The 16,513-nt window shown below is 42.6% G+C and overlaps 2 protein-coding genes across 2 annotated transcripts in view; both read left to right on the top strand.

Moving 5' to 3' along the window:
* Window positions 1–3,721, top strand: part of dbt (dihydrolipoamide branched chain transacylase E2) — a 33,895-nt gene extending 30,174 nt beyond the window's left edge. The window contains 1 exon segment of the mRNA XM_080736642.1: window positions 490–3,721. Within this exon segment, the coding sequence (XP_080592768.1) occupies window positions 490–657 (168 nt within the window). The 3' untranslated portion in view covers window positions 658–3,721.
* Window positions 1–16,513, top strand: part of tmem259 (transmembrane protein 259) — a 354,282-nt gene that overhangs the window by 134,546 nt on the left and 203,223 nt on the right. The window lies entirely within an intron of this gene.

The following is a 16,513-nucleotide window of genomic DNA, read 5'->3' as shown; positions in this document are numbered from 1 at the left end:
ACGAGCAAACAACATAACATTTTACTCAGTCGTATTTTTTACCGACTGTACTTAATATTACATTGTTGTTTTGTTTAATTCTATACGTTTTACAATGTAAAATTAAATTACCTCCCAGGTCCTCTGCAGTGACTGTACTCCACTGTAGATCCAGTCTCTCCTCCTCTGTCAGGAAAGGCATCTCCTTAAACCGAGGATTCAGACTTTTTGTTAAAAGGGTTTCATCAACTTGTGATGCCCAAAAAAGGAGGCAAAAAAAGGCTGGCAAAGTATTGTGCTGTCTCTGCTATGATGGGTAGCCTCCATATATGGCACAGACGCTACTTGATCTGCTCATTGTGTGTGTGTGTGTGTGTGTGTGTGTGTGTGTGTGTGTGTGTGTGTGTGTGTGTGTGTGTGTGTGTGTGTGTGTGTGTGTGTGTGTGTGTGTGTGTGTGTGTGTGTGTGTGTGTGTGTGTGTGTGTGTGTGTGTGTGTGTGCATTCATCAGATCCTGCCCAGGTTCGATCCCCAGGGCGAGGTGGTCAGAGCCCACATCATGAACGTCAGCTGGTCAGCTGACCACCGCATCATCGATGGAGCCACCATGTGTCGCTTCTCCAACCTGTGGAAGGATTACCTGGAGAACCCTTCTGCTATGGTTCTGGACCTCAAATGATCCTAATGTATACCCCCATGTCCCTGTACCTTCATACCCCCATACCTACCCCTGTCCCCCCACCACCATGGTCCCTGGAGAACCCTGGAGCCATGGTTCTGGACCTGAAATGATCTAATCTGTACCCTCATACCTACTCCTATAACCCCCATACCTGTCCCTGTACCCCCAGCACCATGGTCCCTGGAGAACCCTTCTGCTATGGTTCTGGACCTCAAATGATCTAATATGTACCCTCATACCTATCCCTATAACCCCAGTACCATGGTACCATGGAGAACCCTGGAGCTATGGTTCTGGACCTCAAATGATCCTAATGTGTACCCTCATACCCCTGTACCTGTCCCTATAACCCCCTGTTCCCCCATACCTACCCCTGTAACCCCACCACTATGGTACCATGGAGAACCCTGGAGCCATGGTTCTGGACCTCAAATGATCTAATATGTACCCTCATACCTACTCCTATAACCCCCTGTACCCCCAGCACCATGGTCCCTGTAGAACCCTTCTGCTATGGTTCTGGACCTGAAATAATGTGTACCCCCCTATTTACCCCCAATACCCCTACCTGTACCCCCATACCTACCCCTGTCCCCCCACCACCATGCTATCAGGAGAACCCTTCTGTCATGGTTGTGGACCTGAAAGAATCCGCCTTTACACCCCCTTATTTAGTTTCCTAGAATAGGGACCAGAGTTCTCATATTCTGCCCCAACCCGACCTGACCCGATGTTTTCAGGCACCCCCCCCCCCCCCCCCCCATTCCTTCCTGGACTTGGTGTGACTTTGTCTGCGTCTGAAACCACATGCTACATGCTAATCAGTATGCTACATGCTAATCAGTATGCTACATGCTATTATCCAACATACACCTGGGTTCAGTACCATTTCCGGGTTTCTGATCCGGTTGGGAGTGGAAACAGCCTACGTCATGTTGTGGTCCTAGACAGACTACACTTACAGAGAGATCAAACCGAGAACAGTTTTAATCTAAAATAACTCCCTGTGCTCAAGGACATCATTTTAGGTCCTTCCTAATAAAACCCTGGACGAGTCAAAGAGAGGCAGACAGAACGTGTCTGTGGCAGAGAGTTGTGCATGCTTTCTGCGAGGGTGAAAATACAGATCCTCAGAAAAGTGACAAAATATGACAGTTTGGCAAATGTAATGTTATGAAAGAGCCCCATCTGGTGACAGAGCAGAGGTACTGCTAGGCTGCTGGCCTTGTTAACTGGACATAATGTCATCGTTTTCAATCTAATAACTACGTTCTGTTTATAGAATACACAGCCACGTTCTGTTAATACAGTAAATCTAAACATATAGCTTCAATGTTTAAAATGACAGTGTTTCGTATCGCAGTCATTGTCGTTTTGTCAGAGGTTTACACTCATATACAGTATGTATGTATTGTACGTTGTCGCAGCTGCTGGTTCTGAATATCTGTTATTTTGGGTTAATTGCCCGGCGCTAGCATTCTGTACTAAACTATGTTATGGACTCTCATACTCAAAACTAACTATCGGTAGTTCTGTATGTTAGCATGGATTAAAGTTCTCAGTCTCCACAACTGATTTCAGTATTTGTGCTTCTGTGGAAGCATGTTGCGAGTGAGCTTGCAGATATCTTAATTTCGGTGGCTGGTCCCCTGTTTCCCGGTTAGGTCTGGTTATATGGAAACGTGAGCAGAACTTGGTCCCAGAACTTCACAGGTGCTAAACATAGCGCTAGCGTGATGTATGCTATGCTATGATAGCGTGTGGTTTCAGACGCAGTGTGGATTCAGTTTCTCCACTAACGTGTCTTTGTGTGTCGTTGCCTTCCTTCCTTCCTTCCTTTCCTTTCTGCTCGTTTCCTGGTTGCCTTACTGTACGTCTAGACGCTAGGATGTTCAATAACTGTTACTGTACAGCCCTGGAATATGAATATGATGAATTATCTGGTAGCCTGTCAATCATGATGTCACCTTACAAACTATTACTAAACAACGTATACGTCACATTTTAATGCTGCTTAAATAGAAACCCCACTTTAGGATAGCCAATGGGGGCTGTCGGTTGAAATCACATGGTTTTAGGACGGCCAATGGGGACTGTGGGTTGAAATCACATGGTTTTAGCACAACCAATGGGGATTGTGGGTTGAAATCACATGGTTTGGATGTAAAGTTATATTTGTTCGTCATCGTCCAATGAGCTCCTAGTCTTCAGTCATCTTGGACTTCTGATTGGTTCTCAAACTGTCAATTAAGTGTGATGTCATGGGGTTTGTATGTGTGTTTATGATTTGTTTGTGAGTGAGATTATTTTACAACAATAAATATCATGTTTTTCCACTTATAAAAACAAACCACCTTCATTTGGAAAGTACTGTAGTTGTAAAAATATAACCTTTTGTTTGGACAGTGTTGTGAAATCAGGCTTTGTAAGTGTTGGACCATTTTAGCCTTAATTTAATCATTTAACGTGAGGACTGCAGTCTGAAACCCTGCAGTCTGAAACCCTGCAGTCTGAAACCCTTCCCCATGTAAATCTGGAATATCAGTACATAACACGATATTCCAGTATGTATAGAATGTATATTGATATCAGTCAGTACACCTGCAAGACACCAGCCTCTAAACCACTGTTTCCCAAACTGTGGATCGGGACCCATATGTGGGTCACCAACAAATTTGTATGGGTCCCTTGTTTTTTTTTTGTTTTTTTTTCCTTCATTTTATTTCAAATTATCGTTATTTAAAAAAACATTCCCAAAAAAGCTAAGCATTTCATGAATTAAAAAAAAGAAATCTAAGAAATTCCATAAATTAGAAAACAAATGTTTAAGAAGTATTGAAAGTAGCCGATCTACAAGCTCACAACGCAGCGAGTGGTCAAATAAATACAGATCTATTTGAGAGTCTTTGACATGAAGACATTTAGAACAGCTGGGTCAAAAATAGGTTTTAATTTATTAAAATAAAAATCAGATTGATTGCACATAATATTTATGTCATGTGATAAACGGACCAAGATGGACCTAGAAGTCATGTGACCACAGATAAGATCATGTGACATACCCCCCCCCCCCCCCAACCCCCTTCTTTAAATATGTCAATGTTGGAACTCTGATCATAAAGATATTAATGTTGTTTAATGTCATTATTATTGCTGGTTCTCAAAGTGTGGTGTGGGGACCTCCAGGGGTCCTTGGAGGAGGTTCCAGGGGGTCCCCTGGCAAAATGTGGAACAGTTTGAAAACATAATAATATTTGTCCCCCGTTTGGTGTTTTGGCTACTGGAAAATAGCCGATCTACAAGCTTATAGTTCAGTTAACTTCTGAAAGGAATATTGACACAGATGTTGACAGATCTGTTCTTTTAGGGTCCCTGGCTCAACATGTGTTCAGATGCATATCGATGTGGGGTCCATGACATGAAAATAAAACTTTGAACCTTTTCTTTTCTCTCATTTGTGCTTTTATCTTACAAAACGCCTCATTAAATCTATCCCGTAATAAACACTGTTGGGGTTTGGTTGCTAGGTTACGTGTGTCAGCTGTTTTGTTGTTTGTTTTGTTTAGGATTTTGTTTTTGTTTGATCTGGATTCTGTTTCTTTTTGTTTTTTGTTTTAGAGGAATATATATAAAAAGCTATACTTGGGCAGACAGAGCTGTAGGATTTTCTATGATGTGTTGGGGTCAGTTTTAGGTCTGTGAGAGAATGTACTTTATGTCTGGATGTATTTGATGCTCCTTTTAGGTGAAAATAATAAAGTTTTCAATAATAAATTTGAGGTGCAAGGATGAACCAGCATTTCCTCTTTGCATTCTTTTGATTGATCAATGTTTTGGCGACACCTCTGGTAGCTACGTGTCATTACACCATCTGTTCATAACTGTTTTTTTTAGAGATGTATTCCTCCCGTAATTCAGTCAACACATAGAGTGAAGCGACAGCCGGCTATTAATAATTTAAAGGAGTAGTTCACTCCCAAAATGACTTTTTTTCTATTGATTACTCATGCCATGGAGAGTAGAGTTCAAAAATATTTTTTTGTTTTTTGTCACATTCCTAAGACAACAATGTAATAACAATAAATGTACCCCCCTTCGTTCCGGATGGGGACCCGTTTCGAAACGGGTCCCCATCCAGAATCAATGGGGGTAAATTCTACAAATCAAATTTTTGTCTTAGGAATGTGACAAAAACCCAAAAATATTATTGAACTCTACTCTCCATGGCCTGAGTAATCAATAGAAAAAAAGTCATTTTGGGGGTGAACTACTCCTTTAGGGGCGGCATAGCTCAGGGGTAGAGAAACTGGTATTAGAGCACGAAGGGTATAAATCCCGAAGGGTTCCCAGTTCGAATCCGGGCTCCCCCTGAGTTAATGTGGAAGAGTCCTTGAGCAAGACTCTGAACCCCACATTGCTCCCGGTGAGCAGGTTGGTGCCTTGCATGGTTTCCTCCGCCACCGGTGTATGAATGTGTGGGTGAATGGGTGAATGTAATGCACAATCTATGTAAAGCGCTTTGGATTAAAAGCGCTATATAAATGCACCATTTACCATTTTAATGATGACTGACCAAACTCCTGGGTCCCTGAGGCTACCGACTGAAACATGCACTCATCAAGCAGGGTGAGTTCCCTCCCCATCGATACGTTGCTTTTAATTCATAGTGACATCACTCACCCATGTCCCCTTTTACAGGGGACTGCCCCATAGGTTGAACTCCCGTTGGGTCGAACAGCGTCGACACGTTAGATCAGGGGTCTTCAACAGGGGGTCCGGGAGTTACTACAGGGGGTCCTCCAAATTTTCAACAACTTGAACCCTAATGTCCATATTCTGAGAACTGTAGCCAAAAATAGCAGATCTACAAGCTCACAGCGCCTTGCGCTGCGAGGCGCTGTGAGCTTGTAGATCTGCTATTTTCAGCAAAGAGGTTTGGTGTAGAGGGTAAAAAGAGCAGACTAAGTACAGAGTGAAAGGTCAAGTTTATTAAGTTGTGATGGTCTGGCTCCAGGACCACCACAAAAAAGGGGAGATGACACAGAGGTAAATGCCAAAAAAGGTGTTTTTATTTACAAAATTAATTAATAATAGAATAAAGCACGAATTAAAGTTTCCAAATTATAATGGCAGGGAAACATGCTGCCCATCTTGAACTAAGCCTAACTAAACCAACATAAATGAAAAGAACAGCTGCTCTCTGAGGTCCAGCCACTCCAATGGCCTGGAGAGGACTGAGGGGAGAAAGAACTTTGTTAGTCAGGGCTTTTATAGTGAGGAGACACTGGCCAGGTGTTTCCTCTTCTCCTGATCAGCTCTAGCTCCACCCTCCAACCAGCACTGCAACAGTATTGTTAAAGGCACAGACCCACTCATTCCTATAAGGCCCTAGGGGCCGTCACAAAGTATTGACGGTTCAAGTGGTTAAATATCTGAAAACACAAATTGACGTGAATCTAAAATACACTGATGATTGTGCTGTCAAACAATGAAACTATATGGAATCTATGAACAGGTTGTGGGGGTCCCTGCTTCATCTCTCTCTCAGCTAAGGGGTCCCTGCTTCATCTCTCTCTCTAAGGGGTCCTTGGCCTGAAAACGTTGAAGACCCCTGGGTTAGATAATCACCTGCGTCACGGTTACTGAGGTTAGGGTTAGAGTTAGGCATAGTTTTACTGAGGTTAGGATTAGGGTTTGGGTAGTCTGGTAGGATTCACCTTGAAACATGGGCTGCATATTGTTGTAGTGTTTTTGTTTGGTTTCTATTCTGAATGTTTTTAAGGTTTGCACAGGGCTCTACTTCCTGTATTGTCCCAGCTCAGATTCTGAGCCTGGGACAACTTCCTGCCCAGGAATATCATAGTTTTGGCCCAGAGGTTCTTCTCGCCCCCCTAGTGGCGAAAAAAAGAACCTCTGGGAACTCAGATTGGGGTTTGGGTTAGAGTTTGGTGGTCTATCTAAAGGGTGTTCGACCTAATGACATGTTACCGTTTTACACTGTTAACTGAGATGTTTTCATATCATGATCTTTTTGTTAGCTTGGTTTGTACATAGTCAATGTGATAATGAAGTAAACTGGCTCCAGGCTTTAGTTTGCCCTCATTGCGACCGTCAGGTCGCAGTTACTATCAAAACCTCCACCGGCTGACCGTCTATCCATCTTTTTTGGACACTGCTCCTACAGATGTTGCCCTAAAATCACACAAAGCGGTACACAGTATCTCTAAAGTCATGTCATCAACATGGATCTGTCCCATTTCCCATATTCCCTCCCGACTGGCTACCATTGCCTTCTAAAGTTTGTGTAAGCGACCTGTAAATGGTACATTTATATAGCGCTTTTATCCAAGGCGCTTTACATAGATTGTGCATTACATTCACCCATTCACACACATTCATACACCAGTGGCGGAGGAAACCATGCAAGGCACCAACCTGCTCATCAGGAGCAACTAGGGGTTCAGAGTCTTGCTCAAGGACTCTTCCACATTAACTCAGGGGGAGCCCGAATTTGAACTGGGAACCCTTCGTGCTCTAATAACAGTTTCTCTACCCCTGAGCTATGCCGCTGATGGCCGCTTATCTCCCGATTTAGAGAAGAGATCCAGTAGAACTAAGACTAGTGGAGAAGAGATCCAGTAGAACTAAGACTAGTGGAGAAGAGATCCAGTAGAACTAAGACTAGCGGAGAAGAGATCCAGTAGAACTAAGACTAGGGGAGAAGAGATCCAGTAGAACTAAGACTAGCGGAGAAGAGATCCAGTAGAACTAAGACTAGTAGAGAAGAGATCCAGTAGAACTAAGACTAGCGGAGAAGAGATCCAGTAGAACTAAGACTAGCAGAGAAGAGATCCAGTAGAACTAAGACTAGCGGAGAAGAGATCCAGTAGAACTAAGACTAGCGGAGAAGAGATCCAGTAGAACTAAGACTAGCGGAGAAGAGATCCAGTAGAACTAAGACTAGCGGAGAAGAGATCCAGTAGAACTAAGACTAGCGGAGAAGAGATCCAGTAGAACTAAGACTAGCGGAGAAGAGATCCAGTAGAAGAGATCCAGTAGAACTAAGACTAGCGGAGAAGAGATCCAGTAGAACTAAGACTAGCGGAGAAGAGATCCAGTAGAACTAAGACTAGAGGAGAAGAGATCCAGTAGAACTAAGACTAGTGGAGAAGAGATCCAGTAGAACTAAGACTAGCGGAGAAGAGATCCAGTAGAACTAAGACTAGTGGAGAAGAGATCCAGTAGAACTAAGACTAGCGGAGAAGAGATCCAGTAGAACTTAGACTAGTCAGTTTATGCATGGCTGTGCGTGGGTGTCATGTGTGGGGAACTTGTAGATCAGCTTAGGCCACACTGCAACGCTCTGTAGAGAAAACGGCGAGGTCCCGGGATATTGCCGTTGCGTTTTGCTTTTTATCAAGCGTTCACATGAAGCCGAAATGATGTAGTGTCCATGTCACTGTGTGAACAACAGAAACACAAGAAGCAACAACGCATGTGGGTAAGATTAGTAGGCTTTTTCTCTCCTACTAATACAAACTGAATGCCCTCCTCAGCACTGTGGCTTTGTAGCCTAGCGGTTAGCGCTTTGTGTTTTCGGGTTCGCCTCCCACTTGGCCACTTCTTTCTGCCACCGCGGACAACCATTTTTATTTTTTTCGGTAATAAATGTATTATTATTATTACATTATTCACATAACTCGGTAACGGCGCTGAGTCGGCTCATCGCCTCCGACGTGGATAATAATGTAATAATAATAATAACTTTATCGCAGTAAAAAAAAAAAGAGAATACACTAGCGGGACGCGAACTCCGGGGCGCATGGATCGAAAACACAAAGGTTTAACCATTAGACCACAAAAGCCAGGCATTCAGTATGTATTAGTAGGAGAGAAAAAGCCTAGCAATCTTGCCTACAAGCGTTTCTGTTGCTCACACGGTGACGCAGGGGAGAGAAGAGTCAGGTTTTCCACCCAAATCGCCGCTGTCAGATCGTTCCGTTTGAACCCCCAAAAATGCCGTTGTCGTCTGAACGGAAGCCAGATCTGACTTTTCCTTTTGTGTAATTCTGTGTGTGTACGGGCCCTAAATCTCCCTCTTTTTCTCAGATCTGTTACCTCTCTCGGTCGCTTCAGGACTTCCTTGTATTCACATCTCGAAACAAGCTGTTCATGCTTTTAATACTGACTGTACTTTTATTTCTGACTTTGATACCAGCCATAGTGATGGAAAGTTGGCAAATCAGCAGATAATATATTTTCTCACAGAGGATGAAGCCAACGTTAGTAGCAGATACGCATGTGACGAGAGAGCTACCGGTATTTACTTCAGGGCGGCATAGCTCAGGGATAGAGAAATCGTTATTAGAGCACGAAGGGTTCCCAGTTTGAATCCGGGCTCCTCCAGAGTTAGTGTTGAAGAGTCCTTGAGCAAGACTCTGAACCCCTAACTGCTCCTGATGAGCAGGTTGGTGCCAAGCATGGTTTCCTCTGACATCACTGTATGAATGTGTGTGTGTGAATGGATTCACCCAATCTATGTAAAGTGCCTTGGATAAAAGCGCTACATAAATGCACCATTTACCATTTACTTCTCCAGTAGGACATTGTGTGACAGAGGAAATATTGGACTAAAAAGTGTTAATAATTGTGATATAATTTGATGCATGATACATGTATTAAAAATAATAAGAAGAAAATAAACTTTCTGGCATCTTGTATCTCTAATCAACCTTTCAATACATTCTGACCAAGGAACATCACCACTGCAATTGCACTTTAGAGCCACAGGGTGGCAACCAATCACCACTCTATTGACATAACACCAAGAGAAGCCTCTATGACCTTCCTTGGATTGGATAGGAAAATCATTTCAACTTAAAAAATATATATATACGGATTGCATAAGATACTTATTGTCATGTTAAATATCAATGGAAATATGTATTGTAATCAGTGAAATAACTTAAGTCATTGTGATCCAACTGACAGACAAGATATAGGGAGGGAAGGAAGGAAGGAAGGAAGGAAGGAAGGAAGGAAGGAAGGAACACAATGTAACAACATGAGTCAATCCTATTTACTGCACATTAAAATATCGAAAGATGAAATTCTAGGAAATTGCAAGTGTGTGTAGGGCTGTCACAATTATGACATTTTACATGACCATTAATTGTCACTCAAATAATTGGCAGATATGACACATGACCTAAATATACAAAGAAATTACTGACATATTTGATAACTTTATGCTCCAAAAAGAACATTGACAGTGGAAATAGCCGATCTACAAGCTTGTAGAGCTGCGATTTCCAAAAAATATGAACATTTTTCAACATGGAAACGATTACGAAAAATAATCGTGATTATGTCAAATAATTGCAATTAGACAATTATGTAATAATTGTAACAGCCCTAAGTGTGGTTGCCGTGAACATCAAAATTAATTCCATCCTTGTCCCTTTTATGCCCATATATGGAGATCCCTGGTCTATGATGTCAGATGTCTGCCATTGCCATATTTGTGAAAAGTTACATTTTTGCATTTTCCCATTCAAGTAAATGGAGAAGAATTAATTCACAAATAAATTAATATAAATGAAACTATAACATTATGTCTTAGCAAAAGTAAGAGGCAACCACACTAAGTGCCAAGTATGGTAGAATGTCTTCCATTCATCTTTCTAGATCAGAACAGCATTAACCACTGTAGCCCCGTTTATATGGACGTTTCTAATCGTATTAAAAACAAGATTTTAGATAAACCCGATCTAATTCTCCATGTATACACCTAAATAAACCCGATCAAAACCAATACCCAGGGGGCAAAGGAAGGTGTGCTGCATTTGCCCCGACATAAAAGGTTGTCCACCAGAAATATTATCTATGACCCAGTAGGATCACAACCTATATGGACAACCCGGTCAATTTGTACGGCAAAGTTCCAATATGGCCGCCTCAATATTAGCCCCTATTAGTTTTAATGGGGGGTGAATAGGGAAAAATGTTAAACTGAGGGATATTTCCACGAAACTTCACAGGTTGATCAATGGTATACATATGAACATTTTTTGTATCGCAAGTTTCCATGAAATCCAATATGGCCGCCACAATATGGCCGCCATAATGTAAGGACCCAGAAAATAGGTTTTGCCTCTAACTTCTGAACCAGATGAGCTAGAAACGCAAACTTGGTGTCTATTTCATGGTGTCTGACCATGGGAGACTCAATGGAATAGCTAATTTTATTATTGGGTGTGTCTGGACCTTTATTGTGCATATTTGCAAGCAGGCTCGGTGTGGGAGGAATTTTCAGCCCTGGGATTTGCATCAGACCGGCCCTATGCGAGCGCGCGTAGCGCGCGAGCTAAAACATTTTGAGCATTATTTATTAATTAATTGTCAAAATTGAGCATTATTTATTAATTAATTGTAAATTTTTCACTTGAGCACCCCCTCCTCAAAATGAACGGTTCCAACGCCACACTAAAAACGGACCCCAAAAGACTGTGAAAATTGATGACTCATCACTAAACCATCATTTTGAGTGGCCATTTCTTGCCCAATGAATGTTTTTCGTGCAAAACAAATGCTTGCAATGGATTCCGAATAATTAAAAACCCCTAGTTTGATCCCTCACATCCCACTTAAAGCAGATTTCTTTGGGAGTCATTTTTTCCTTTATATTATAGTGTATAGTAAGTGAAGGTAGGTAGGTCGTTTTCAAAACTTTGCCCTGATGGGATTCCTTGGGACTTTTTTTCTCTCACTAAGGATATAATGAGGATACAGAATCAGTTGAGTTTGCTACTATTGCAATTTGTTTTAGGTTTAGCCTAATTTTGGCCTAAAATTACTGGACTATAAGCATTATGTTTTGGATTGAACTGTTTGAACATAATGCATAGGCTATCCACAAATGTAGGGCCAACTTGCACAAATACTGTACATTAATTACTGTAGGCTACCCACATTACCATTTGCGCATTGGCGTGACATGTTAAGGTAATAAATTAGGATACTCACAAGTTATATTGTGGATACAATACAAGCAGTGGATGCTGTCCCAGCGTCTGGTTTAATAAGACAGGACAGCCTTTTGGGGAAGTTGACATAATTGCTCCTCAGATATATTCCATTCAAGGTAACGTTTTAACGTGTCCAGCTGTCCACATGACATGTTTCATCTGACTGGATGCGACCATAGGATGCGACAGACCAGTGTTGCGTCCATGTTTGTTGTTGCCATCTTAAAATGAGCGTGCATTCTTGTTAATTAGTGGTTGAACAACTTGCCAAATTTACTCACAAATGCTCTCTCGTTTGAAAGGCTCTGTGATGTATTCTAACTAATAACAACTTGTTTTGATAGTCCATCCAACAACTAAACCGCGCGCCTAGCTCGTATTACAAAGTGAAGCCAATCGGTGTGCAGCGTCACAGCTCACAGGCACAGCGTGATAGAGGGGGCCCATTGAGGGGGGCTTCCGATAGAGTGTCATTCACATATGAGCGTCATTTATTTGGACTGAGATTTACTGGCAGTCGGAGTCCCCCCTGGCAACAGGACATAGGCAGAACTAGCACGTTACAGAAAGGGGGCCCCAATGGGGGTTTCTGATGGACGACGATCATTCGCATTGACGGCCGAGGCCCGTTTCAATTGAAACACTGCAGTGACCTGCAGCGGCCCGCTCGCCGGACTCCCCCTAGCGGCCCAGCGGGGAAATCCCCGGTTTCCCAGACGCTCACGCCGACGGTGTTTGCAAGATGGTGGACTCCCAAAATAGAGCGTTAACATAATTTCTACCATGATTGTTGACTGCTTTTGCAAATACAAGCAATATGAATCCATTTGCTAAGATTTATGGCACAGAAGGGACTTATACCTGTATTATTCTTGAGTTTGCATGTTGTCAAAATGGCTGTAAACGAGATATTATATTTCCTGTCCGATTCTACTGTATGTAGTTGTAGCAATGACTTCAGATAAAATCAGAGACCAAAACAATGTATCTTAGAAATTATTTTTTTATTTAAAAAATTAATAAAAAAGAGAGAGATTATCTCAATGAAATGAATGCAACTGCCTTTTTGGGTCTTTCACACATAGACATGCACATGCTTTCCAACAACTTCAGCTTCAGGGAAATTATAATGAACACATGATTAAAACAGGCTGCATTATAATGCAAATAATTGCTAGTCACTATCACTGTCATGTGTACCTATCCTGCTGCATCTTGTCTCCAGTCCTTGGCAACGACACCCCAAGTAGCATGCAATTCCCTTCTTCGCACATGAACAGTTTTTCTGGCAGCCTTTGATACAGCTACATGATATTGCCTTGTCCATTGATATAGGCCAGGCTGGCTCTGTAGATGGACAGGGGACTGCCTTCCCATGGCGGCAGCATGATATAGGCATCTATATCATGCTGCCACCCACCTCCTAGACCTTCCAGAGCTGTGGGTGAGAACAGAGCAGGATGCATATCTTCCTATCCATCACATGGTCTCAGCCCTTGGACTCGCACAGTGTCGTGCCCTGCCCTTTATTCACAGCCTGAGTGGCAGAGATACCAGCTATCCCTTTTTCACTGGAAAGAAGGCATGGTTCAAGACCAGCATGGGTTTAGATCTCCCTGCACTTCAGGAGTTTGGTGAAAATTCTTCTTATTCCCTCTCAGAGGATGTCAAGAATCAGGCTAGAGACCTCACGATAGCTGTATATGCATCAAAAGCTGACCATTCGGAGGACTTTGACCTGGCAAAGCTGAGAGTGTACAAGTTCCTAAATAACCGATCAACCCTGTTGAAGCTGCTGCCACCTACAGAAAATGCCTTTGGCCTGCACCTGAAAAGAGCTGCTCTTGCAGCCATAATAGATAAAACTGCACACATCGCGAAGCCAGACATCCCTTGCTTCACTGAATATGGATGGTCTCTCAGTGATGGGAAGGCAGTCCCCTGTCCTTCTACAGAGCCAGCCTGGCCTATATCAATGGACAAGGCAATATCATGTAGCTGTATCAAAGGCTGCCAGAAAAACTGTTCATGTGCCATCCATCCATCCATCCATCCATCTTCAACCGCTTATCCGGAATCGGGTCGCGGGGGTAACGGTTCCAACTGAGACTTCCAGATTTCCTTATCCTGCGTAACTTCCTCCACTCCCTCTGGGAGTATACCGAGGCGTTCCCAGGCCAGTCTGGAGATATAATCCTTCCATCTGGTCTTAGGTCTGCCACGGGGTCTCCTCCCAGTGGGACGTGCATCGAGGACCTTCCTATAGGCGCTCGGGGGGCATCCGTACTAGATGCCCGAACCACCTAAGCTGACTCCTTTCCAAGTGAAGGAGCAGCGGTTCTACTCCAAGTCTCTCTCGGGTGATTGAACTTCATGTGCGAAGAAGGGAATTGCATGCTACTTGGGGTGTCGTTGCCAAGGACTGGAGACAAGATGCAGCAGGATAGGTACACATGACAGTGATAGTGACTAGCAATTATTTGCATTATAATGCAGCCTGTTTTAATCATGTGTTCATTATAATTTCCCTGAAGCTGAAGTTGTTGGAAAGCATGTGCATGTCTATGTGTGAAAGACCCAAAAAGGCAGTTGCATTCATTTCATTGAGATAATCTCTCTCTTTTTTATTAATTTTTTAAATAAAAAAATAATTTCTAAGATACATTGTTTTGGTCTCTGATTTTATCTGAAGTCATTGCTACAACTACATACAGTAGAATCGGACAGGAAATATAATATCTCGTTTACAGCCATTTTGACAACATGCAAACTCAAGAATAAAACAGGTATAAGTCCCTTCTGTGCCATAAATCTTAGCAAATGGATTCATATTGCTTGTATTTGCAAAAGCAGTCAACAATCATGGTAGAAATGATGTTAAAGCTCTATTTTGGGAATCCACCATCTTGCAAATATGCACAATAAAGGTCCAGACACACCCAATAATAAAATTAGCTATTCCATTGAGTCTCCCATGGTCAGACACCATGAAATAGACACCAAGTTTGCGTTTCTAGCTCATCTGGTTCAGAAGTTAGAGGCAAAACCTATTTTCTGGGTCCTTACATTATGGCGGCCATATTGTGGCGGCCATATTGGATTTCATGGAAACTTGCAATACAAAAAATGTTCATATGTATACCATTGATCAACCTGTGAAGTTTCGTGGAAATATCCCTCAGTTTAAAATATTTCCCTATTCACCCCCCATTAAAACTAATAGGGGCTAATATTGAGGCGGCCATATTGGAACTTTGCTGTACAAATTGACCGGGTTGTCCATATAGGTTGTGATCCTACTGGGTCATAGATAATATTTCTGGTGGACAACCTTTTATGTCGGGGCAAATGCAGGTTTCCTAAAAAAAGGCTGGTTTGCCCCCTGGGTACAACCCGATTTAAATTCTGATTGGATGCAGAGGGGTGGTCTAGACTTTTTTACGACCCGATCAAAAGGAAAATCCTTCCATGTATACCCCTAACCCGATTAGAGTCTGATCATGTTCTTTCAGCACATGCTTCCTGGCCATTTATTGTGGCACTTTTTGTGATGTTTCACCACATTAGTCTATTTAGTTTATAAACACATTTTTTAAACAATCAAGGCTATAAATGTGCAGAATATCTGTGTAGCCTACGTGAGCATGCGTGTCTGCGTGCGCTCATGCAAGTCCCAAGACTGCTGTCTCGATTGAGAACCAACCGTACAACAGATTGATCAACTAGGCCATAAAACTCAGGAAGCATATAAGTGCTGAGGAGCGAGACAGAGAGGGGAGACTAGAGACAACACTGCGCGTACACACACACACACACACACACACACACACACACACACACACACACACACAACGATGCAAAAAATCGAGAGAGAGACAGAGAGAGAGACAGAAATGATGGGCGTTCAAGTTGGACCCATACGTGTGGTGTGTGAGTGGCCGGGCTACACCAAGCCGTTTTACGCGTGTCAGTGCGTATGCGGGGCGTGCACGCGTATGCGCGTTTTGGAAAGATCCAATATATATCAATTCAGCAGGCTAAACCAGGCTCACGGATAGCGCAAACCGCGGATACGCATTCCCTAAAAATAGGGTTGGTTCTATTTTGTGCGTATGCGTTCTGTACACACACTCCCATGGTCTCCCGCACATAACCCCCCCCCCCCCCCCCCCTTGGTGTAGCCAGAGGCTTTTCGCACAGACAGCGCACGCCGAGTTCCCTGACACCAGACTTACAGGTTAGACTAGAGTGATGTCACATGTTTTTACAGTTTAGAGTTAGTAAGACGTGGAAGCAACTTCCTCACTTGAACTCAGTTCATATCAACAGGCGACATCTTCTCTTCCAACGTCTGTTCTGTACATGAAGGTAAAATGACTACTTTATAACTGCTGTGAATTCACTGATCTTAATGTTTCTACTTTATATCTGCAGTGAATTCACACTGATACTATCTATAGTGTGAATCATATTGCAAATGTCATTTGAGTCATTTAAGAGTGCAGAATCTTGTACAAAACTCTACATTTTCAGGAAATGGAAATGAATAAATATTCACTGTTGGTTTCATATGTTTAAAGCCGTTTTAAAGAGTTTTCATTAAGAAAGAGAAGACAACAAGAGTCCAGAGCAGAACGAAACTACTCCCTCCATTGTGTGTGTGTGTGTGTGTGTGTGTGTGTGTGTGTGTGTGTGTGTGCGTGCGTGCGTGCGTGCATGCGTGCGTGCGTGCGTGCCTAATGTGAAAATGATTCATCTCAACGTCAACAGTTTGAAACCCAAACTGGAACAAATCCAAGCTATGTTTCTTGATGGTAAGGTCCAAA

This window comes from Nannobrachium achirus (assembly GCF_963921795.1).
Source record: "Nannobrachium achirus genome assembly, chromosome: 1".
NCBI classification, from domain to species: Eukaryota; Metazoa; Chordata; class Actinopteri; order Myctophiformes; family Myctophidae; genus Nannobrachium; species Nannobrachium achirus.
The sequence above is the reverse complement of the archived record's forward strand: the minus strand, read 5'-3'. Positions and strand labels throughout refer to the sequence as shown.